The sequence below is a fragment of the Phodopus roborovskii genome, unplaced genomic scaffold (genome assembly GCF_943737965.1).
Source record: "Phodopus roborovskii unplaced genomic scaffold, PHOROB, whole genome shotgun sequence".
Classification (NCBI taxonomy): domain Eukaryota; kingdom Metazoa; phylum Chordata; class Mammalia; order Rodentia; family Cricetidae; genus Phodopus; species Phodopus roborovskii.
In genome coordinates, this window is record NW_026126409.1 from 18,937,994 (window position 1) to 18,962,747 (window position 24,754).

Below are 24,754 nucleotides of genomic sequence, written 5' to 3' on the forward strand. Positions count from 1 at the left end.
CTTGGCCTTTGGGACTAAGTTTCCAGAGGTAGTGGTTTTGTCTCCAGGGCAAAGTAAGGTGTGAAGAGAGAGCCCACATCTCAAGAGAGAGGATTTACAGCTGTCTTCATGTCTCTCCCACTATTTTTAATGGCTTCTTCTTTGGGTTTACAGAAAGGCTTTACTCCCTTATACATGGCGGCCCAGGAGAATCACTTGGAGGTGGTGAAGTTTTTGCTGGAGAATGGAGCCAATCAGAACGTAGCCACAGAAGTAAGGTTCCTTTGGGAAATGTGCCCTGAGCTGCAAGTGTCTTGAAATGATAATGGTACACAGTCAGACTGCAAACAGATGACGCCCATTCAGACCTCCTTAGCACACAGTCAGACTGCAAACACATGGTACACACAATCAGATACCCTCATAGCACACAGTCAGACCCTCACAGCACACAGGCAGTCCTTACCTGAAGCACAAGGTAAAGGAAAACTGAGTGCAGGGGAGGAAGAATACAGATACTTCAGGAGGACAGAGAAGAAAGCGGGACTTCAAGGAAGAGCTGAGCTTGGAGGATGCAACAGGCTTTGAATCCCATCTTTGCTCTCCCCCGACCAGGATGGCTTCACTCCGCTGGCTGTGGCTCTACAGCAGGGACACGAGAATGTGGTGGCTCACCTCATCAACTATGGAACGAAGGGAAAAGTGCGCCTCCCTGCCCTGCACATTGCAGCCCGCAACGATGACACACGGACAGCTGCAGTACTTCTGCAGAATGACCCCAACCCAGACGTGCTCTCCAAGGTGAGGGAAGCCAGTATGCATGCCTGTGCCAGGGAGGGCAAGCCGGGCCGCCGGAGGTACCTGTTGTTCCAGGTGTTTTTTTCCAAGGCCAGAGCAGATGGGAATGAACCAGCTGTGCCTTTAGCACTCAGTAGCAACGTAGACGGGCTGGAGATCCCTCAGGTTCCCAGAGGAAGCTGAGGCAGTACTGAGATGGTTCTGGCTTACTGGTATCCAAAACAGCACCCAGGAGGGCAGGGTGGGCCTCCATCCAGAATGAAGCTGCACCTCAGAGGGGACTCTGGGTTGTCACCCTCTTCTTACCCTGTGCCCTTGATGGATGAGGTAGTCATCGTGTCCAGGAAGAGCAGGAAGGCACAAAGTGGGGTTCCTGGAGCTGGGACATTTAAAGTGTTACTAACCACTGTTCATTCAGTTAGGCCACTGGTTGTCCCTCAATCAGCTAAATTGCTTGACTTGCTCTCACCATCCCTCCCTCCACCTATTCTACCCCATGCCTGTTGCTGAGGTTTGTCTGGATGTGTTCTAAGCATATAGAGCAGGGTGACAGTAGTGAACCTTCTGGCCAGAAAGCTGAGCCATGAGCCCTTCACTGATGACTACAAGCTCATGAGAGGTGGTCTTGGTTTATAGTTTGCCTTGGCCATAAAACAAAGAGTAGAAGTCACTCTGAGGTGGCACTAAGCCTTTAGCTATAGCTGGTCATGGGGGCATTTCTCCACCCCTTCCATAGACATTGCCATTGGCCAGAGCCTGCTTTGTGTTTTGGGCTCTGTGGCCCTGTTAACATGTATAGAAACTCTGGGCTGGATCTGGGCTGGAGGTGCTGGTATGTGACAAGCCATTCTCTCCTCTGTTGTGCCAGACTGGATTCACACCCCTCCACATCGCAGCTCATTATGAGAATCTCAACGTGGCCCAGCTGCTCCTCAACAGGGGGGCCAGTGTCAACTTCACACCTCAGGTAATCTCACTGGAGCCCTCTGTACTCAGTCCAAAGTTTGGGGTGCCTCTTCCTCTCTCACATGCCCTCTCTAGCACCTTGGAATCTACACATGTCTCAGAAATGCTTAAGAGGCCAGAGGCCCAGTGACTATTTAAGACCTTCAGCTAGGAAATTACTGATCAACTGCCCCCCCCATTCCCAGAAGCATTGTCTGGAAGAAATTCAAAGGGGACCTTTGCAAATGTCTGGCATTCTCCCCATCTGCTACATTACTCTGGGGGATGTGGGCTTGGCCAGCTTAGTACGATTAGCCACAGTACCATCAGGTCCTCATAGGTCCTTCCTCTTCCTTAGGTGAGATGTGTTTCCATAGTTAAAGTGGCTGCTTATTCTAGGGCAGTCTGGAGATGAGGGCAGGGTCTAGGGAGTGGTGTGCACACTGCCACCATCCAAAGAAAACCTGATCTGATGGCCCCCTATTTATTCCTCCAGAATGGCATCACACCCCTGCACATCGCCTCCCGCAGGGGAAATGTCATCATGGTGAGGCTCCTGCTGGACCGAGGGGCTCAGATAGAAACAAGGACCAAGGTAGGGGTCAACAGCCCTCTGGGTCAGGGTGGGGTGAGTCCTGTCCTTGAGTCTCTCTGGTAACAGGTTCTCAATGTGTCACCTGCCTCCCTGAGTGGTCTGGGTTCAGCAAGAGACAGTGACAAAACTGCCTGAAGGCCATATTGGAACTTCCTTCCACATCTGGGAAAGATACTGCAGACAGGCTTGTGCACCAAGCCACTGATGGCTGTCTTTGGGGCTTTCTGTTTTTCACTGTCTTATGAAGGATGAATTGACACCGCTCCACTGTGCAGCTCGGAACGGACACGTGAGAATCTCAGAGATCCTGCTGGACCATGGGGCACCCATCCAAGCCAAAACCAAGGTGTGTGCTCCTTCTTGGTATGCTGTCTTGTAGGCCACACTCCAAGTCAGGTAGACATTTCTTGTTGCTATGATAAAATACCTTATAAATCCGACTTAAGGAAAGGGGGGTTCGTGGTGGCTCACAGTTTTAGGGGAGATGGTCCCTCATGGCGATGAAGTCGTGGCAGCAGGAGTAGAAGGTCACAGAGAAAGACAAATGCTGGTGCTTAGCTGTCTTTTTCCTTTGTGTTCAGTCTGGGGTCGCAGTCCAATGGAGGATGGTGTCACCCACATCCAGGGTGGGCAGTCCCTCTTCATTTAAACCTCTCTGGAAACACCCCCATAAGCATGCTAGTATTTTTCTGACAAGTTGACAATCCTGGAGATTAATCATCACAGCTCCACCCTCTGTCAGCCTGACACCCAAGCACATCACAGTAACATTCCATCGCAGCTACCAAAGTCTGCTTTACATCTCATGATGCAAAATGCATTTAATCCTTCTCTAAATATCCTCACAGTCTTTAATAGTCCCCATACCACAGAGAATGCAGAGTCCTGGGATACAGAGATGGCACCAGTGTTTAAGAGAGCATTTTGCTCCCCTGGGGGACCCACACTCAGTTCCCAGCACCCATATCAGGCATCTCACAACTGTCTGTAACTACACACACACACACACTCTCTCTCTTTCTCTCTCTTTCACACACACACTCACACACACACACACACACTCTCTCACACACACACACACTCACACACACACACACTCTCTTTCTCTCTCTCACACACACACACTCTCACATACACACACACACATACACACACACACGCTCTCTCTCACATACACACACACACAACACACAGAGGCACATACACACACACTCACACACACACACTCACATACACACACACATAATTTAATTTTTATTTTAAATAATTATTTTTATTTAAATGTATGTATATTTGCCTACATGTATGTATGTGTACCACATGCATGCCTGCTGCCCACAGAGGCCAGAAGAGGTTGTCAGATCTCCTAGACTACAATCACCAATGGTTGTGAGCCACCATATAGGTCCTGGATATCAAAATGCTCTTAACCACTGAGCCATCTCTCCAGACCTTAAAACGTTTTTTTAAGGGAGTGCAAAGTCCCAAGTCTCTTCTGAGACTCAAGACAGTCTCTTAACTGTGGTCCCACTACAGTCATAGCAAGTTCACTTCCACTATGCCATGGTATAGAGTAAACATCCCCTTCCAGAAGCAAGGAAAGATCCGACTATGCCAAGACTAGAACCCAAAGCCTACAGCTCTGTGTCCCACATCTGGCCTCATGTTGAGATTATATATATATGTCCTAGTCCTCCAGCTCCACTGCCCTGTAGTCTTTCTCTTGAGGCTTTCCTCAGAGGATATCCACATTGCACCCAACACTTCATCTTCATGACTTCATGCCATGGCCTCCCAGGGCCTCCTTGCAGAGACTCTGACCCTGCCTCACATTGTTTTGCCTGAGTGGTCTCTAGAACCATGGCACAGGACTCTAAAACCCCCCATTCTTGCATCTTTTGTGTCTATAAAGCTGTCACATGGACAGCACTGCCCAGCCATGCTGCCAGCCTGGGACACAGCCCAGACCCCCTGGAGCACAGTTGCATTGGCCTCAGAGTGTCTCCCAGGATGCTCCCTAAAAGTTGTGAGCAGGGAACCCCTGATCAGTGACTCTCCCCTTACAAATGAACTTGCATTTCCAGAGGTGGGATTTTCAGCATTCTCTTGCCCTGGGAGCATCTTCCTATTGTCTTGGATTAGAGCAAGATGGGTTTTTGTTTTTGGTTTTTATTTTAATGCTTTAACAATTACAGCTGCTTTTTTTCTACCACCTTGTCTACAACTCTAAAATCACTTATGAACCTTTTTCTGCTGAACTACACATTTTTGTATCTTTCTCTTCTTCTTTGTGTTGTTCTTTATCTCTCACTATAGACCTGCCTAAAGTAACCATGACAACACCTGAATGCTAATTTTTAAATTTCTTCTGCCCAACAAATTCATCTGCTACTTTGTGTTCAGCCTCACCCAATTTCTCAGGACATGGTAGAAAGAAGACAGATCCTTTGGCAGAATATACACGAAAGGGAGCTTGTTCCTCTCTGAAACCTCATGAGCTGGGCTATCACTACCTGCATTCAGCCCTCTCAGCATCCTGGTCTCCCGAACTCTCACAAGCAGGCCCCATTAGGCCCAATTTATATCATTCTGGGACTTCTCTAGCCCAATCTACTACATTTCTCTTGCTTGGCAGTTCCAAAGGCCTGGGAATTCTGTGTCAGGGTTAGCACGGACACTGTGTGCTTTGTAGCACCACTTTTTCTGTACTAGCTACTTTTCTTGTTGCCAGGACAGAATGTATGGCAAGTTCAGGAAGGGAGAGTCTGTGATGGCTCACAGTTCAAATTTAAGTCTATCATGGTAGGAAGGCCTGGAGGCAGGCGCATGAGGCAGCGGGTCATGTGACATCCAAGTAGGAAATAGAGGTGAATGCTGGTACTCAGCTCCCTTTCTCCTTTTGTAGTCAGTCCTGGACCTCAGCCCACAGGGTGCTGCCTCCCATATTTGGATCTTCACTTCTTACTTAAACTTTTCTATTAATACTTTCAAATATACCAGGGGTATTTCCATAGTGATCATAAATCCAGACACATTGACAATGGATATGAATCATCACACATACCAAGGATCACATTTCTGTAAGATCAAAGATGTTGATTGTAAGTGTGATTGTACAAATGACATCTATTGCAGTATCTGCCATACTGGAGGCAAAACTTCTTATCTAGGTCAGCAGTCAGCAAACTTTTTATCTAAAAGCCCAGGTAAGCAAATATGTTTTGGTTTTACAGTTTCGTTGCTGTAAATAAACTCTGCCAATGGGGCAGAAAAATATCCACAGACAATAGGCAACCAAGTGGCCATGTCCCAGAAGAATATTGTTTACGGGCTGGGGAGATGGCTCTGTGGTTAAGAACACTTGCTGCTCTAGTACAAGGCATAAGATTAGTTCCCAGCACCTACATCAGGTGTCTTACAATCTCCTGTAACCAACAGCGTCAGGGAATCTAACAGCCTCCTCTGGCTTCTGTGAGCACTGGCATGCATTTGTGCATACACACACAGACACACATGTATGCATAATAAAAATTAAAGGAAATATTAAAAGAGTATATACAAACCCGAATGACATGCTGGATTTGGCCCACAGCTTCAGTCTGCCCATTTCTGCTCTAAAATGGCCCCTATTTCTTCCACCCTAGCTCCTAAAAGGACAAGAGCTAAGCCTTTAAGAAGTCCTCAGAGCCTAGGAAAGATAGGAGACATATTTAAAAATGGTTAAAACCATTTCAGTCAAGCTCCAGGAGAAGCTGGAGGAAGGCTCATCTCTAAGTTCTAGTGTGTGAACACAAGTCTTCCAGGAAAAGCAAAAGGTATTGGCTACACAGGGCTTCCTCCATCCTTGTTTAATTTCAATAAATTAAGACAATTCATCTAAAGCAAAAGCCAGGCCCATTCACAACCACAGACATGTGTCTGATAGGGAAAAAGGAGAAAGGGATTTAGAACCAAGTCCTAGGGCTGGCTAGAGAAGATGACACAGAGCCTGATTTGGGGCCTCACTACCCATGTAATGAAGCCAAATATAACTATGTGTGCACTTTAGTCTTAGGGATGTGGGGAACAGAGACAGGGTCACCATAGCCTGCTGGCCTCCTGTGTTAAATCCAGGTTTGGTAAGAGATCCTGTCTCAAGGGATTAAAGCAGAGAATGATAGAGCAAGATATCTAACATCCTCCTCTGGCCTCTGAGCATATGCAAAGGCCATGCACAAAAACTTACAACACGTGCACACACACACACACACACACACACACACACACACCAAAATGAAGAAAATATATCCAGACTAGTGAGATAGCTCAGTGAGTAAGGGTTCTTGCTACCAAAAGTTATAGCCTGAATTCAATCACCAGGACTCATATGGTAGAAAGAGAATCTGATGCCAGCAAGTTGTCCTTTGACAGTGTATGACCACACATACACCATGGTACAGACATGCCTTCCCACCACCCCACAAACACACACAATAAATAAATGCAATTTTTTTCAATTAAACATTTTAAAGAGATACAAAGCCTGTTTTGTTGTCCTTTATCCACTCAAAGGCACATTAATTAAGGCCCACCACACATGTTGCATGTGTTTAGTGGGCCCTGTGAGCATTTGGGAAGAATGAGGTAGAGCTTGTAATTAAGAGAAAAGCCATGCCCAAGATGGCGCTGCAAATTAGATGATTTGGCAAAGGTGAAAATGAGGTCAGACTGAGCTTACAGAACAGACGAGCAAAGCCTGAGGAAGTCCAGGGAGGCCGGGGAAGCCTTCCTGGAAAGTGTGGGGCTGGCTGGAAAGGCTCGAGGATTCTTCGTCCAGGTGGGAGAGAACATTTTGTCAGAGCCAAGCTCATTTGGGATCCACACTGAAGAACGGCGTAGACCAGGTGGAAGTGGCATTGCTGTCACTGTCCTGAGTCCTATGCCCTGTCCCCAGAAGCTTTGTCATTGCTTTATTTCTCTTCCTCCAGAATGGCTTGTCCCCAATTCACATGGCGGCTCAGGGAGACCATCTCGACTGTGTCCGACTTCTATTGCAATACAATGCAGAGATAGATGACATCACCTTGGATCACCTGACTCCTCTCCACGTGGCAGCCCACTGTGGTCACCACAGGGTGGCTAAGGTTCTTTTGGATAAAGGGGCCAAGCCAAACTCCAGAGCCCTGGTGAGAGGAGTCTATTGTAGGAGTGCTGCTAGGGAGAGGGAATGGGGGAATGGGGAGTGTGTGTGTGTGTGTGTGTGTGTGTGTGTGTGTGCGTGTGTGTGCGCGCGCGCGTGCGCGCATGGGTGCCACTAGGGGCAGCACCATAGGCAAATGTGCATAGTGTGTCTGTGTCTGTGTGTGTCTCTGTGTGTTTTTATACTGTAATCCACATCTAGGGGGTGTGGCTTCCTGTACTCGTGACCAAATCTTCAGCAATAGGCTGAGGTCCTCTGTGGTTTAACCCAGGAGATCTGATGATGGAAGTGATGTTTATGATGTGCGTGCGGGTTCAGGGGCCCCAGCCAGACCCAGAGCTGAGAGGCAGTAACATCTTAGAAGCAGGCCTGGCCTTTAGCTGCTTTGGGGTGAGGATGCACTGGCCTGACCTGAGCACATCTCCTCTGATAGATCTGTGCCACAGCCCTGGGAGGCACCAAGTTCAAACCTAAGGCAGAGTGTTCCTATTGCTGTGCTCCTTGCCTTCCTCCTCAGGCCTGAGGCCACAAAGGTTGTTCAAAGATCCATAGAGCATGTCCAGGACCTTTGCCTCACACTTGTCCAGGCTCAGAAGAGAACTGAAGGGACAGGTACCTTCCAGAGGCAAAAGACAGAGCATCCATTCCTTCAAACATGCTTGCACTGAGCACAGAGCAGTCACTGAGGAATCACCGAGGCTCCCTAAGCATGGGGCTGTTGACATTGGGGTTGAACTGTGCTGTCCTGTCTATGGCAGGGTGTTTGGCACCATCCCTGGCCTCTAGCCACTAAATGGTAGTAGTTCTGCAAAGGCATGACTACAACCCCACCCTCACCCCCAGAAAACTGACTTTGTTTGGGAAGTGCTACTCTATGAGGTACAGAAGAAGTAGACAGACACACAGAACTGTCCCCATGGAAGGGTGTCCCCGGTGTAACATGCTGAAGAGCCGAATCCATTTCACTCAGCGTTAAGCAGAAAGGAACTGGTTTGCCTCCAAAAAGTTCTTTTAGTGTTTCCAGAAATATGACAGAATTTTCTTAAATGTTCCCAAACATCATGCTCAGAAATATGCTTGATGTGTAAAGAGAGGGAACACCTGTACATTGTCTGCTCATGAAGTGACATGTTCTATGAGTGGTTGCTGGTGGGCCGGGAAGGGGCAGGATTCCTTTCCAGTTCGTTGGCTACTGTCTGAGTTGTGGATCTGTGTGCTTTGTGTGGGCTACAGAATGGCTTCACCCCCTTACACATTGCCTGCAAGAAGAATCACATTCGTGTCATGGAGCTGTTGCTGAAGACAGGGGCCTCCATCGATGCAGTCACTGAGGTAGGAGAAAGCATAGGTGTGCCTCCAGCCCCGCCCCTCCATGGCCTTACCTGGGTATTCTTCACAGCTATGTGTGGCTGCAGGTGTGCAGGTCTACATGAATGTACACATGCACATTTGTATGTCAGCACTTCCCAAAAGGGGCTGGATCAAGGTGACTCACCGACAAGAGGACTTTTCACGATGGGAAACGATTGAATTGTAAAGTGACAACACTTTTCTGCCAGTGCTTTTGTCCCTGTGGTCATTTTCCTGAGAGCATGCCCACCTGCTTTCAGTCCATTTTCTCGGGTGGCCATTCGTAGAGCTGTCCAGCTACAGAAGAGCATAAGATACTGTGACTTGCTCTTCCATGTGGAGATAGCTCCTGCTCACCACATTCCCCTTGTCTCTTCTAGTCTGGACTGACACCTCTCCATGTGGCGTCCTTCATGGGACACCTTCCTATTGTGAAGAACTTACTACAGAGGGGAGCGTCACCCAATGTCTCCAATGTGGTAAGTTCTTGAAGACAGTGAGAGCTCTTGGCTCTGAGGGAAGCTGTGGAAGGGGTCCTGTCTTCTCTGCCCACAGAAATGGGATTCTCAGGATAGCGGGGTGAACATTCCTCTCTATTGATGCTCCCGCAGTTAAATTTGTCACACAACTGTACATCTTTAGAGTTTTATTTTGGAACTTCTATAAGTGCAATCTGGAAGTACATCCCCACATTTGAATATTCATTAACTCAAAGGTTTACTTTCACATTTACCTAGACTACCAAAGGAGAGAAAGAGAAACAGAGACAGATTTGGCTGGGCAGCTCCGGCTCTTGAACAAAATCCTACCAAGCCCAGGCAGCAATCTAAGTTCAGCGTGTGTCCTTTTGCAACCCCAGCATGTGTTAACAGTGATATAACTTCATTATTTTGCAGAAAGTAGAGACCCCGTTGCACATGGCAGCCCGAGCAGGGCATACTGAAGTGGCCAAATACTTGCTCCAGAACAAAGCCAAAGTCAATGCCAAGGCCAAGGTGAGTTCCGGAGGCAGGAAAGGAAGGGTCCCAGGGTCACTCCAGCCTGGTGAAAGGAAGCCGTTCTCATCAGAGGCCAGGGGTTCACAGTCAATGCCACTCCCACAAGTGTCACACTGAAAGCTCTGGTCCTGCTTTGCTGGTGTTCCCAGAGGAGCAGAGATAGTCTTGCCCCAAAGCTGTGTTTCTGTAGAGTAAAAAAGCCCAGGGAGCAGGGCTGGCCTGCAGCATTAATGGGGCTAGTGAGTAGATGTGACTGAAGGAAAAGTCAGTAAGACGGTGTCAGCCAGGGATTCACTTGCTCTAACAGTGGAGGATCCCCTGTTTTTTACTGGATGGTGAAAAGAACAGGATCAGCTACCAACTTTGCAAGACAGGCTGTGTGGCAAAGGCCAGTGCTCTGCAGGAGACAGGTTACTTTGAGCAGCTGTATTTTAGCCCAGTAAAAAATATGCTATCCTTGGAGCCCCGTGCACCAGGAGCTGTAGCTGGAAGTTGGGAAAGAGTGGGATAAATGTCTGTCCCCCCAGATTCAGTGGTTTGGTGCCCCATGAGAGTTCAAACATAAAGCAAGCATGTTAGGCAGAAAGCTTGGATACAGGGCTCGTTGGAATAGCGATCCATTTACTGAGTAGCTTCTCTGTGCCCGACAGCATGAACCCTCTGTGTCTATTAGCTGCTTGATTTGAGCCCTATGAAACAATGCTACAATTCCTTCTTACAACTAGGGAAGCTGAACCTTTGAGCAGTTAAGTAGCAATAACCTTGAAGCTGGTGGTTGTAAGAATTTAATGAAGTAGAGCATATTATTTTCTGTAACTCAGAGACTGGAAGAAATTCCAAATCTTTTTACTCATGGCTGAGTCACTTGCACTCTGTGGGTCTCACCTCCCGCCCCTGGGAAGGCTGACATTTCCAGTTCTGTGTTTTTACCTGGGGTTCAGGACGACCAGACACCGCTTCACTGTGCGGCTCGCATCGGCCACACAAGCATGGTGAAGCTCCTGTTGGAGAATGGCGCTAGCCCCAACCTGGCTACCACTGCGGGCCACACGCCCCTGCACACGGCAGCCCGTGAGGGCCACGTGGACACAGCCCTGGCCCTTCTGGAGAAGGAAGCATCCCAAGCCTGCATGACCAAGGTACAGTCAGTCACATAGCCACTGTTCCAGCTCTTAAAAAGCAAGAGGCTGGCAAGGGTTAGGGGCCTACCTGTGATCACAGCAGCCAGAAAGCTGAGACCGGAGCATCCCTTTAGCCCAGGAGCTCCAGGCCAATCTGGGCAACATAGCAAGCCTGGATCCTAAAAGAACGAAAACAGAAACCAAACAAAAACAAACCCCCACATATTTTTTCAGAAACAACAGATGAGGCCTGGGGCTCTGAAGTGAATCCCCACCTACTTCGTGGTCATGGGACACTGCAGGCCCATTATGTCATATTCCCCAGAAAGGGGCAGTCAGTCAGTTCTCTGCTATGACCCGGGTTTCTTCTATTTCCCCTGCAGCAGTTAACTTGCTGGACATTTGCTCAGGTTCCTAGGATATAGGAAGGATCAAAGGGCTCAAGGACTGGGAAGTAGCTTTATAAAGGGGTACTTGCCAGGCATTCGCAAGGCTCCAGGTTCACTCTGCAAAAGATAACTAACTAAATAGGTGAGATCCTAATGAACCGAGTGACACACACCTGTGATCCAATACTTCAGAGAATGGAGCAAAGAGATCTGAGGTTCAAGGCCTGCCTGGGCCCCTTGTTAAGATGGTCTCCAAAGGAACAATAATAAGTCAAAGGGACAGCCCCTGCCTCCCTCAGTCAGCAAGCAATTGACAATAAGAAGCAGCCTTCTCTTGCTTCTCGTATGAGAGTTCTTGCAAGGACCAAAATACTCAGGTCCTTCTGTCACATTGGCAATCCCATGTTGTTAGGGCAGGAAGAGTCCTAACCATGCCTTCCATTGGCTCCCATGGTCCTGATGGCCTGTGTTTCTCCTTAGAAAGGATTTACCCCTCTCCATGTGGCCTCTAAGTATGGGAAGGTACTGGTGGCCGAACTGCTCCTGGAACATGATGCACACCCCAACGCGGCTGGAAAGGTGAGTGTGAACTTCTGCCTCCTCTTGAGTTAGAGGAAGGGACAGACTTCCTCACTGGGAGTCACCTCCCATGCCTGGGTAGCCTTCCATAGAGAATGGTCTTTGGAGAAAGCAAACTTTGTCCATTAGAAGGACCTGGTGCTGTCTGAACAAGTGTGTTGATTTCATGGCCCACCTCCCCAACAAGGATGAAGAAATGGCCCTAGATCCTGCCGGAGCTGTCTTTCAGTGACTCTCCTTCAAGACTGGCTTTAGGCACAGTTTTGCTTCTGTTTTCCTTTTTCTACAGTATTGATGATAGAACCCAGTGCTAGATTGTATGCTAAACAAGCCCTCTACTATTGAGCTACACCCTAGCCTTAAATAAGAGATTTATTTTCATTTTTGTTGTGGTAAAATGAAACCTGGGGCTTACACATGCTGGCCAAGTGCTTTACCACTGAACTACACCCAGCCCATGTTGGGCTAGCTGTTTCCTGTGAAAGAAGTACCATGAATTGAAGAGTGGATCTTGGTTGTCTAAATGGTCCCTCACAGAAGTGAAGCTGTTCATTTTCCCTCTGCTTTGTCACTCTGCAGAATGGCTTGACTCCCCTACATGTAGCCGTCCATCACAACAACTTGGACATCGTCAAGCTTCTACTTCCCAGAGGTGGTTCCCCGCACAGCCCTGCCTGGGTAAGGCCCCTATACCAGCTCCTGTCTAAGCCAGTGGTTCTCAACCTTCCTAACTTTGTGAACCTTTAATGTGGTCCTTCATGCTGTGGTCACCCCCCAACCATAAAATTACTTTTGTTGCTACTCCAGAACTATAATTTTGCTACAGTTATGAATCGTGATGTAAATATCTGGTATGCAGGATATATATGATATGCAACAGCCCCTGTGAAAGGTTCATTCAACCCCAGTGGGGCCAGCAAGTTGATAATGGCTACCCTAAAGTGACCTCAGAGGTTTCGTTTTTGACTCTGTAAACAGAGAGACATCACAACACCTTCACAAATACTACCTGCAGGATCATAGCTGCTATCTGAGGGCTCATAGGTTGGGAAGTGGGTAATATTTTTCTGTCAGAAGGTCCCTCACAATGATGGGATTCAATTTACACACTGCATGTCCCCATCCCTACCAGCTACATTTCAACTGTGTTTTGTAAACTGATGGTCAAAGGTCTTGTGTGTGAGCATCTTCCTGGAGCCCCATGTTCTCAGAGCTGTTACTTGGTGGGACTGTGGCCCACTGGAATGTCTTATTCTGTGCCTGTTTCCAATATTCTGGTACTGTGTGCAGAGGCCATACCTCTCTGGGCCTTGAAGCAGAGTCCCATCTGACTGTAGGGGTCTCTCCAGTTTGTTTCTATTTTTGAACATAGACACTGTAATAGGGGTTTAACCCCTCCGTGTTCTGCAGTGGTTGCAGGTCTGACTTCTGAAATGCACTGCCAAGAATAGGACTCTGTGACCCTTGAGGTGTGAGGGAAGGGGAATTAAAAACATCAAAAACAAAAAACAGAGGACCGAGGAGCCTTTTGGATACCAGATTCCCCCTGGAGCAAGGTGGGGTTTGTATCTGTGAGAGGCGAGAGGAAACTATTAGACTGGCCAGGGGCAGAGTCAGGGCCAGCATAGAAGAGATGCCCATGGTCCCTACACCAGGTGTCCTACCTTCTGACAGGGCAGCCTGAGGATGATTGATGACAGAGTTCAGTCACACAGAGCAGGAGCTCCAGTGCTGCCACCAAGGGGATGGTCATCCAGTGGGTCACTGTGATTCAGCGGACACCTGCCAGTTTCACCAGTGGGGAGGGGACTGGATGGCCTCAGCTTTTTTTCTCTGCTCAGGATAATGCACACCTCAACTCCCAGCATCCATCTCCTGCAGATACAGCAAGCCTCAGGAAGCCCTTGTCTCCCCGGGCTTCGCCCCTACTCCTGTCTCCTGTGGTAGCGAGCCCTACGTCATTGTGCAGAGGCAGCACACAGCCGGCTAAGATGTTGACTTACTCCTGCTTCTAAAAATAAGAAACCGGACTCCCCTCCTCCTCCTCATTCCCACTTATATAAACGGAGCTGGAGCCAGGTTCATGATATTTAAAGAGAGCGAAAGGCAGCTCAAAGCCTGCACAGATGGGGTTTGTTTCCATGGCAAAAATAGTTTCCAAAGTAGTCTGGCAATTTTGTAGAATTTCACAGTAAATCCCTTTGCACCCAAACCAAACTCTCCCCTCCTCGGTCTGATGCTAACAGATTCCCTCCCGTGTGCATTCCTTCTCTGAGCTCATCTCCTTGGAGAAAAGGGCTTCTTACTGACATATATCCCTGCCTGACCTCTCCCTGGTGCTCTGACCTAGTTGCCATTTCTCCTTGTCACCCACAAAAGCTCATCATTCCTTTGGTCCTGGTTTGAGGGACACTCTGATGGTTGGTCCATGCTCTGAGATAGTCAGTGACTCATATCTTCCATTTTAACCCAAGGTGACCTGGAAGATTTAGCTGTCTCTAGGGTGAGTTTGTGCCTGACAAATCAGTGTCTTGTCTGTTCATGCCAGTGTGTTAGATACCCACAGCATCCCAAGTGACCTGGGGCTCTGATGGTACATCCACAGATGTACTGCAAAAGTCTTAGTGCCTTGGGGGTATTTTAAAAAAAAAAGCCCTAAAAAGCCTTGCTTTGCTGTAATGAATGATTGTCCTTGTTTCACTAAGACATCCCAACCAGCAATGTTGGTGGACCATCAGTAATAAAGTGGGTAGCAAGCAAAAGCCCACAGACAGCTAGAGGAATGCTAGCCAATGTGGGAAAGCCCATGTCTGGAGACAGTTGCACACTGTTGCTGTGTAGGCTGGGTGGGCATAGGTTCTGGAGGTCATGGATCCTGTCATGGAAGCCTCCTGGCTTAGCAGTCCTCCATTCTGAATATTCCAGGGCCTGGCTACTCAAAGTGTGGTTTGTGGACCAGCAACCTCAGCACCACCTGGGAGCTAGTTAGGAACACAGACCCTCGAGCCCTGGCTAGACCTTCTGGATCTAATTCTGCACTAAACAAGGTCTCAAGTGCTATGCATACCAATCATAGTTCAAGAAGTCAACAGGACCTCGGGTCCACTGTTTGTTAAAGCATATCACCTCTCAGAGAGAGAACCATCACAAAATAGGAAATAATCCAGATGCCTGCCCTCCTTACTGTGAGTGCTTGGAGTGATGCTCCAGTAAGATCATGAAGCAGTTTCTAGCAAGGTCACCAACTGACCCTATCAGCTGTCTACTGTAAGACGAGGAGCTCACTCGCACTAGATACCGACAATGTTTTGCTACCAAAAATGCATAAATAAATAAAATTTAAAGCCGAAAGTGGTAGCTTACACCTGTTTTTGCAGCACTTGAGAGTCTGAGACAGGAGACCTGCCTCAAGCTTGAGGCCTGCCTGGGCTATACTGTATTTCCAGGCCAGCTTGGACTAGGGAGTGAGACCCTAGTAGAGAATGACATAGTTAACTGGCAAGGCCAGCACATGCCGACATAGTTAACTGGCAAGGCCAGCACATGCCATCCTGCCTTGCCCAGCGATATATGTATGGCAAAGCCGCCACACACGGCTGCACTGTTCTCATGTCATAATCTTGGAAAACACTTCCTTGCAGGTACGTAATTGTATTTGATCCACCCAGAACTTTTATTTATTTCTTTATTTTAGAAATAAGCAAGGTAGATGGTTCCCCTACATTTAATGATCTTTGAAAATATGTAAGGAAGTCATCTATGTGGTAGAATATTGCCCTGGGTTCCAGATGGCTCAGCGTAGACTAGAACTGAGTCCCCTGCCAGCAGGGCCAAAAAACAACACTGGGGGGCCCAATTGCATCAGGAACGGTTCCTTTTAGGGTTCTATCTAAAAAAAAAAGAAACATTAATTCACACTGAAGAGGAAATGTAAGCTTTTCAAGAGTCAGTCATTCTGTTGCTGTTTTGAGACAGGATTGCAATATTTGGACCTAGCTGATTTCAGGCTTGCCCTACCTCAGTCTCTAGAATGTAGGGATCACAGGTGTGCGTGCCCCTATATGAGGGTCCGTTTTTCTTTTCCATATGAAACATTTGGGGCTTTGAGTCCTTATTGCCAGGAGGGAGAGATGGGAAACCCTGACTCTTCCCTACCTTGCCTTCAAGCTAGAATCTGAAATTTGCTTGGTAACATTGCTTCTTGCCCAGCGGTGCATCTGAGGAAGATGGTAGGCCATGGCAGGCAGATTGTGAGAAGGCTGCAGACGTTTGCCAGCTCTGCCAGCCTACAGCTCTAGCTCCAAGCCAGTAGTTTGTCTATTTGATCATTCATTTAACATGCTTTCCTAGATGACAACGACCCTGCTCAGAGGGTGAGCCAGGCCTAGCCCTGCCCTGTGCCTTCTTGCCGTTAGCTCAGCTGTCTGTCAGGTGAAACAGATCTCAGGTACCTTCTTCCGTTTCAGAATGGCTACACTCCTTTGCACATTGCTGCCAAGCAGAACCAGATAGAGGTGGCTCGAAGTCTGCTGCAGTATGGGGGGTCAGCGAATGCGGAGTCTGTACAAGGTGTGACCCCATTGCACCTTGCTGCCCAAGAGGGCCACACGGAAATGGTGGCTCTTCTCCTGTCAAAACAAGCCAATGGCAACCTGGGAAATAAGGTAGGCCCCTCTGAGTTTACCTTACAGCTTCAGTATAGGTGTCAGCTTATATGTGCTTGCCCAATGCTTTGCTTCTGCTGAGATATGTGGGCAGGACCCTGACAACAGCCCTACATAAGTGTTATCTCAGTGTTACATTGAATCCACAGCTGGCTGTGAGACCCTAAGTCTTTGTGCCCTTCCTGTGCCATCCTGCCTTTCTGTACCCCTTTGAGGACCTACAAGAAGGCCACCCTGGAAACCCAGAGTATACTTGCCCCAGTGTTGGCCAGCATTTATATTCAGGAGTACATAGAATATCTACTTTCTGTAATAGAAGGTGTGTTTTTTGTGGTGTCTTCCATCTTCTAGGGTTCTTGTAATCCTTCCCATGTAAAATGCCAGGCCTGAGCCAGGCAATGGTGGCTCATGCCTTTAATCCAAGCACTTGGGAGGCAGAGGCCTGATGTTTGCAATGAGAGACCCTGTCTCAAAGATAAGATACATAGGTCCTAAAGACTGACACCAAATGTGCACATGTATGTGTACATCTGCTCACAGACACAAAGTGGTTCTTGATCTGGCTTGATTCCATTAATAAAGCATGTCTAGGACAGGCAAATTCACAGAGACTTATTAGTGCTTGTTATGGATTGGAGTCTCTCCATAACTATTTATTCTATTTTCCTTTCCTTGGGAGATCCTCCCTCTCCCTAGTTCCTTCCTCTATACCTAACCTCTATGGTTGTACAGATGGTAGCATGGCTATTGAAGGCTTAAAAGCTAACATGCACATGTAAAAGAAAACATACCATATTTGTCTTTTGGGGTCTGGGTTACTTCATTCATGTCCTAACTCCATCCATTTACTTGTGAATTCCATGATTTCATTTTTAACAGCTGAATATTTTGTTGTGTAAATGAGCCCCATGTTCATTATCCGTTTATCTGTTTGGATATCTAGACTGTTTCTAATTGCTGAGTAAAGCAGCAATGTATATGGCTGAGCAAGATCCTCTATGGTAGGATGAAGAGTCCTTTGGGTGGGTGCCCAAGGGTGGTATAGCTGGAGTTTGAGGTAGATTGACTCCCATTTTCCTGAGGAACCGCCACACTGATTTCCATAGTGGCTATGGAAAGTCTTGAGGGTTAAACACACCCAAGGAAATACAAGGAATAAATAATCCCATACCAGCAAATCAAGAGCAGGTTAGGAGACCCGCACCATGACAACAAAAATGACAGGAATCAATAAGCACTGCTCACTGGTGACTCTCAATACTAATGATCTCAACTCTCCAGTTACACAAAAAAAACACAAAGTGACAGATTAGATTAGGAACCAGGATGGACCTTGGGCAGCCTGAGGCATGCAGAGACAAGCAGAGTTATTTGATGGGAACCAGAGTTGGACTTATGTTCTCAGCATAGGGAGCAAAGGGAAGGAGACTCTAGATAGGACAGTGATAGCCTGTATCTTCTAGCATAAGAGACCAAGTCACCAAAGTTTACCATGGAAATAACAATTACTACAATTGAAAGTCTTGGTTAAACCGATCTATTGTCTATGGGCCAACTCCAGCCCACTGCTTAGTTCTATAACGCTTCATTGGAACTTAGACATATGTAGACAGATTTTTCTGTCCCACCTGGTCCCACAGTCATTTAGTCCCCCAAAACACACAGATGATCATATTAATTATCAACTATTTGGCCGATGGCTCGGGCTTCTTATTGGCTAGTTCTCTCTTAATTATTAACCCATTTCTATTAATCTGTGTATGTCCACATAATTTTGGCTTACCAGAGAATGCCCAGGTCTCTTTCTTCCTCCGAAGCTACAGGGTGTCTCTCTGGGGACTCACTCCCTGAGTTCATCTTCCCAGAATTCTCTTATTCTGGTAACCCTGTCTATACTTGTCATCAACAAGTAAGAAAAACATATTCACAGCATACAAGATGTTGCCCACCAGCCATGCCTGTCGGTTTTCAGGCTGGTTAGTAATGCTTGTTAGCAGGATTGCCAAAGCTACAAAGTCACAGGTCTCATAAGTTAGCAGTCTGGCCCTTAACAGAAAACGCTGCCTGACCCTTCCCCATATTAGTCACCTGACATTCACATGAGGACCTGGAGGCCCAGGAAAGGAAAACTTTTGCCAAATAATCAGTCAGATAGCCGATCTGGTGCTGCACATGCCTGGGGCTCTCAAGTCTCACAGTTCTGTCACTATAGCCTGGAATTCTTCCCTGGCTCAAAGCTGATGGACATGTTTCTCTTTTAGAGTGGACTCACTCCTCTCCACCTGGTAGCACAAGAAGGCCATGTTCCAGTGGCAGACGTGCTGATCAAGCATGGCGTCACAGTGGATGCTACCACACGGGTAAGACAGGCAACCCCATCCTGAACCTGTAATGGCTCCCTCCCTTAGCTGCATGCTCCATCTTGATCCACCCAGATTTACCCCCTCACACCTTAGTACATCACAGGGGCACCCCCTCACACCTCAGAATTGTCTCCTTCATGGAGACAAAACCTTGAGGATCATCACTTTTCTGCCTTTTCATGGACTGGTAAGAAGTCTTGAGACACCAGGATTCATGGTCACTCATTATAACTGGGCATTTTTAAAAGTTTACTAGACCTTTGAGTTTGTTATACAAACTTGGAAGGGGTGTTTACACATGATGTTAAGTCCTGCCTCATGTGTGTAGTAAGCATGTGGAGGTTACCCAGGCTTCCTTTGTGTTACTTGGAAGTAATAGCCCCTTTTATGCCAGGATTGTGTTGACTGGAGTTTGACTTTCTCTCAAGCTCTCTGTGGCAAGAGCCCTGTGTTGTGTGTAAGGGTGAGTGTGTGTGTGTGTGTGTGTGTGTGTGTGTGTGTGTGTGTGTGTGGCACACAACACACTGCTCTGGGCTTGTGCAGTGTGGGGAAGATGACTGCGGTGACAGGAAAGGGTTGCAAAATGTGACATCTAGAATAAGAAGCTGGCAACCCAGAATGGGAAAAGAGCACCTCCAGTGGGAAAAGGAGCTGCATGGAAGAGGAACACCCTGGTTCCTTTGGTTGCCAGATAAGAGACAAGGGAGCCCTGCGTTGGTGGTGCACGCCTTTGATCCCAGCATTTGGGAGGCAGAGGCAAGCAGATCTCTGTGAGTTTGAGGCCAGCCTGGTCTACAGAGTCAGGATAGGCTCCAAAGCTACACAGAGAAACCCTGTGTCGAAGAGAAGATGAGGAGGAGGAGACAAGGGACTGAAGATGTAACTCAGAGTAGAGAAGAGAGTTTGCCTAGCCATGGGCAAGGCAGGTCCTGGGTTCTGTCCCCAGCACTGAAAAACCCCCAAAGAAGGAACAGAGTGACACCGCCAGCAGCATGCACACACGTACCGGTTCCACAGATGCACTGGCCAGGAGGTGCTGAAGACACCCTGCAGCCCCAACAAAAATCTCAAGACCTCAAAGTATCCTTGGCCTAGTTCAGTCTTTGGGGTCCTTCCCTGGAGGACCCTGTTCTGGAGATTAGAGCTCATAGATCACAAAGTCATCTCAGGTCATGAGGGTCTGACCCAAAGGGTTTGTGTGCAGAGGGTCTCTGGACTCTTCAGCTGGTTCCCTAAGTACATGTGTAACCAAAGACATGTTAGCCTTTTGGGCATAACACAGAAGTAATCAATGGAAGCTGGAGCTCAGTTTGAACGGAGAGCGTGGAGCACATGCTGGTGTCCGGAAAACCCAGCTTCTTCCCTACCGAAAACACACAAACAAAGATCAATAGGATAGATTCTTTGGAAAACAGCAGGCAGCCCACTGTCACATGACTAACCATGGCCCATCACGTTAGACCATGGTCAGTTCCTATAAACTCTAGTAACTCAGCTAGCATCTGGATACCTAGAGTAGGGCTCCACCCCTCTAGTAGAAGAAGTGAGTCGCTATTGTGAACATCAGCATTGACAGGCATGGCTGGCTGTCCTTCCAGAGCTCCTCCTAGCACAGACCTGTCAGCCCCTCCTTCTAAAGAGAATGCTTCTCAAATCCTGGTGCAGATCTCTCCGATCCCCCTGCCACAACCCCTGCCAAGCCTCTCTCAGCTTCTTCATGCCCACTGTCCTTGACCATCTTCATGGCTAGCTGCTTTCATCCCAGCCCTCTCTTCTGGGTCATGTCAGCCTTCCAATTGCCTGCTTGATGACTTCAGCCTTCTCTTGTGTGACACTGGTCCTGTCCCTTCTCTAACCAGTATCAGCTTTGTCTCACAGCTCTGTGTCACCCTTCCTCTTAGTCTCCTTCCCCTCCCTTGAGCAGCCACTTCTGTAAGGGTCTGCTGGTGCTTGGAAGGCCTGGTTGACTTCCCACCCACATTCATGTCTTGCCTTTCAGATGGGTTACACCCCACTCCACGTGGCCAGCCATTATGGAAACATCAAGCTGGTGAAGTTTTTGCTACAGCACCAGGCGGATGTCAATGCCAAGACCAAGGTACAGGGGTACCTTACACCCAGCTCCCAGGCTGACAGCTCCTGGGCACTCACTTAGGAGACAGCCCGGGCCACTCCAGATCCTGTTTCAGTCCTGAGCTTTGAGCCTAGAGAAGGAAGTGGGGGGGGGAGTTGTAGTAGGTGGACTCTGGGGTTTGTATGCAATTCTTCCCCCCAACAGCTAACTGATCCTGTCAAATGTCTGCCTTACTTCATAGCTAGGATACAGCCCCTTGCACCAAGCAGCTCAGCAAGGACACACAGACATTGTGACACTGCTTCTGAAGAATGGTGCTTCTCCAAATGAGGTCAGCTCGGTGAGTACCCACCTGGTTCCATTTCATTTCACACAGTGTGGGAGCATCCTTGACCATATAGGTTGCTGACACCCTGGAGTCTGGGCAGAGCTAGGTACCATAATGTAGCTAGCTGCCTTGTGTACTCCAGGACTTAGACATTGGAATGCAGTCCTCTCTTTGGTCACTGTAGAGTCTCCCTCACAACATCATGCCTCCTCTCCTCTGGCTTGTAACTGTTCCTGCTGACGCTCATTTGGTGTGTTTGAAGCTACCGTCATCAAGGATGGCATAAGTAGACAAAATTAAATACTTGGGACCTCAAAGACACCCCTACCAGCCTTGGTGATGTGGTTCAGGATGAATTCCCTATCCTGGCCATGGGGTTTGTAGTGTTAACCTACTGAAAGCTGTGGACCCTTGCTATAGATGTTTGCTGAGGGTAACTGCAGGTGGGCTGAAGTCATGTGGAGCCCAGGCATGTTCTGCAAGCAGGGAACACCTTCAAAGAGAATAAGAGCTCCAATGCCTGCACGTTTTCACCTTTCAAAGCATTTAAGTGTGCCCCTATCCCACTTGGGGAATTTGTGAATTCTGACTGCTCTAATTAGTTAAGCAAACTGTTCAGGATTGCTGCTATCGCAACAGTCAGTTAGTGGAAGGGGCATGGGAGCATTGCTTCTGCCTGGTCCCCCCAGCTTTGCTTGCCTGCCTTGGTGGGGCTTAGCCCTGTTCTCATGTCCAGGCCATATACTTCACACCAAGGGCTCGCAAGATGTCCTGCTTGTCCTCCTGCCCTGTCTCATCTCTGTGGCCTCCAGGATCACACACTTGTACACAGATCTTGGCTCCAAGGCCCAATCTGCCCACGTAGGCCCTTCTGAAGAATCCAAGCAAACCTGGTCTATATGCAAGAGACAGACTCTCTCCTCTGACTGTCTGCTTTCCCTCTGTCCTAGAACGGAACCACACCTCTGGCAATAGCCAAGCGTTTGGGCTATATTTCTGTAACAGATGTGCTCAAGGTGGTCACGGATGAAACCAGTGTTGTGGTACGTCTGCCCCTCCCCTGAGGCAGCCACCCTGACCCCAACTATAGCCAGGGCCCTGAGAGTTACTGCCCAAAGCCAATGCCTCCCACCTGGCAGGCATTGCTTCAGGTGGGGAAATACTGCCACCTAGTGTCCAAAGAATTGGATGGGGCTTGAGGTGAGGTAGGAGGGCAGGCAGTCTGAGGTCTGGCATTATCCTGCCCGTGGCACCTGCCAGGCTTCAGCTTCCAGATCAAATGCCTCCTAGCCTGACTTTCTTTGGAGGCACATCTTTCCATCTCCTTTGGTGACTGCTTCTCCGGGGCAGTAGCTGGACTGAAGCAAAGATACCACGCTCCATTCCGTGTGGGTCCCAACCCCTGCCCTTTCTCTTTTCAGTTAGTCAGTGACAAACATCGGATGAGCTATCCGGAGACGGTGGATGAGATCCTGGATGTGTCTGAAGATGAAGGTAAACTCTTTGGTGATAAATTCAGGCTCCATCCTCTCAAGCTGCCCTTGGAACAGATCTGGGCTGTACATTCAAGCACACATTGAAACCGGGAGACTCGCTTCTTACAAATATTGTCTATTGACAGAATAATTCCTTCCCAATGATCCTGGGTCAAGGAAAATTGGAAACTTAGAGGTTAATATTGTAGATCTCAAGTCTTTATGTGCAGGTTAGTTGGTATAGTGGTATATATGATGCTCCTGTATTTGATCAAGAATGGGTCTACTCAAGGCAGCTGCTGGCAGCTGCAACATCTGGCTGCTGTTTTCCTTGAGCCTCTACAAATGATAAGTCAGGTTGTTGAAAGAGAGAATGCATTTTGATCGGCTGCCCTTCTGACAACGTGGTGGGCAGAAAGTCTGGAGTCTTCCCTTGTCCTCAGGGAAATTAAGGTTTCAACTTCATGAGCTCCAGAGTGTCTTCCCCGTCTCCCTGCCCTGCTTCCTCTCAGAATTGAGGGAATGCAGGACAGCAGGGTCAGGCCTGCTCTCTGGCCCCTTCTGTCTGGAATTCAGTGGTTGTGTGACGGTCAGCTAGCACGTGTGCTCTTAATGACATGCCTCTCGCTTTCCGGGATCTGATGCCATCATTCCTTCACCTTGGCTCTTCTTTGCCTTCCAGGAACTGCTCAGATATCTGTAATGGGTATGAAATGCTTTATGTTCCCCGTGGTCTCTCTCACCAGAGCACATCCCACCATTAGCCCACGAGTCCTCACTAACCCATGCCTGCTTTTCATCCCCCGTGGCCCCGTGCAGGGCCCCGAGCTGACTAAACAGGACATGCACACCATGAAGCCACCTCTGTATCTGTGCCCATGTCACTGTGTCTGTGCTCATCCTGCATGAACAGTTACACTTCATCCTGTCAGCTCCAGGTCATAGGGCGGGCTCCCCCTGCAGAGCCCAGGCTGCTGCTCCAGTCAGGCCAGGGACAGGGGAGGGGTACAGGTTGTTGATTAGGTGCAAGGAGTTGGATCCTCTTCATGAGATTTGGAACTACAGATAACAGTTCCAGGATGAGGTGTAGAAATAGTAATGGAAATAAAGGAGTTTCCGTGACAAAAGAACGCTACAGCCTCCAGTGCATAGGTTTGAGCACTGAGCTATTTTCCCCTCTGTAATGGCAGATTAGAAATACTTGTAAACTAAGCAGGGTGTGGTGGCTCATGCCTTTAATCCCAGCATTCAGGGGGGCAGAGAAAGACAAATCCTTGAGGTCAAGGTCAGCCTGGTCTACAAGCAAGTTCCAGAACAGCCTGAGAGAAACCCTGTCTCAAAAAACGGAAAGAAAAAAAAAAAAGGAAGAAAGGAAGGAAGGAAGAAATATCTGTAACTTTGATTCTTTCTGTGGTGACGCTTTGCACTCTGAAAGAGCTGCTGTGTAATGGGAAAGTCACCAAACCAAAAAAAAAAAAAAAAACCTTTCTGGCTGTATTCTCCATCCTACAAAGTCAGGGGGAGGCAGAGGGGTTAGAGACTGGCCTACCCTGGGCTCTAGTGCTTGAAGACCAGAACTGGGAATTTCCATGACTTACATGCTCCTTGAGGCATCAAAAACCAGCACTGCCCTCCACTCTAGAGTAGACATCAAGAGGTAGACTATGAAAAATGCTTATTAGGAGCAAAAGTGACTTCTTGTCTCCAGCCTGCCACTCACTTGAGCTCCTGGTTTTCAGGCGACGAACTTGTTGGCTCCAAGGCTGAGAGGCGGGACTCCCGCGATGTGGGTGAGGAGAAAGAGCTGTTGGATTTTGTGCCGAAGCTAGACCAAGTGTAAGATGGGCTCAGTGTGGGTGGGAGGATCATGCTGTGGACAGCCAGATGTGGCTCTAGGACTCAGGGTAGAGATGCAGG

The 24,754-nt window shown here is 48.2% G+C and overlaps 1 protein-coding gene across 15 annotated transcripts in view; it reads left to right on the forward strand.

The window, feature by feature from the left end:
• The window catches only part of Ank1 (ankyrin 1), a 173,991-nt gene that overhangs the window by 115,147 nt on the left and 34,090 nt on the right, over positions 1–24,754 (forward strand). For 13 of the 15 annotated variants that reach the window (XR_007834363.1, XM_051182118.1, XM_051182119.1 and 10 more), the window contains exons 5-24: positions 154–252; positions 595–780; positions 1,646–1,744; positions 2,219–2,317; positions 2,565–2,663; positions 7,285–7,482; positions 8,730–8,828; positions 9,227–9,325; positions 9,743–9,841; positions 10,786–10,983; positions 11,835–11,933; positions 12,513–12,611; positions 16,400–16,597; positions 18,859–18,957; positions 20,960–21,058; positions 21,276–21,374; positions 22,313–22,405; positions 22,784–22,856; positions 23,520–23,543; positions 24,577–24,673. Coding sequence is in view for 14 of the 15 variants with exons in the window: in XM_051182118.1 (XP_051038075.1) it covers positions 154–252; positions 595–780; positions 1,646–1,744; positions 2,219–2,317; positions 2,565–2,663; positions 7,285–7,482; positions 8,730–8,828; positions 9,227–9,325; positions 9,743–9,841; positions 10,786–10,983; positions 11,835–11,933; positions 12,513–12,611; positions 16,400–16,597; positions 18,859–18,957; positions 20,960–21,058; positions 21,276–21,374; positions 22,313–22,405; positions 22,784–22,856; positions 23,520–23,543; positions 24,577–24,673 (2,255 nt within the window). In the remaining variant the exon portion in view is untranslated. The remainder of the gene's footprint in view (positions 1–153; positions 253–594; positions 781–1,645; positions 1,745–2,218; positions 2,318–2,564; positions 2,664–7,284; positions 7,483–8,729; positions 8,829–9,226; positions 9,326–9,742; positions 9,842–10,785; positions 10,984–11,834; positions 11,934–12,512; positions 12,612–16,399; positions 16,598–18,858; positions 18,958–20,959; positions 21,059–21,275; positions 21,375–22,312; positions 22,406–22,783; positions 22,857–23,519; positions 23,544–24,576; positions 24,674–24,754) is intronic. The other 2 variants (XM_051182124.1, XM_051182131.1) reach the window with 1 other exon arrangement.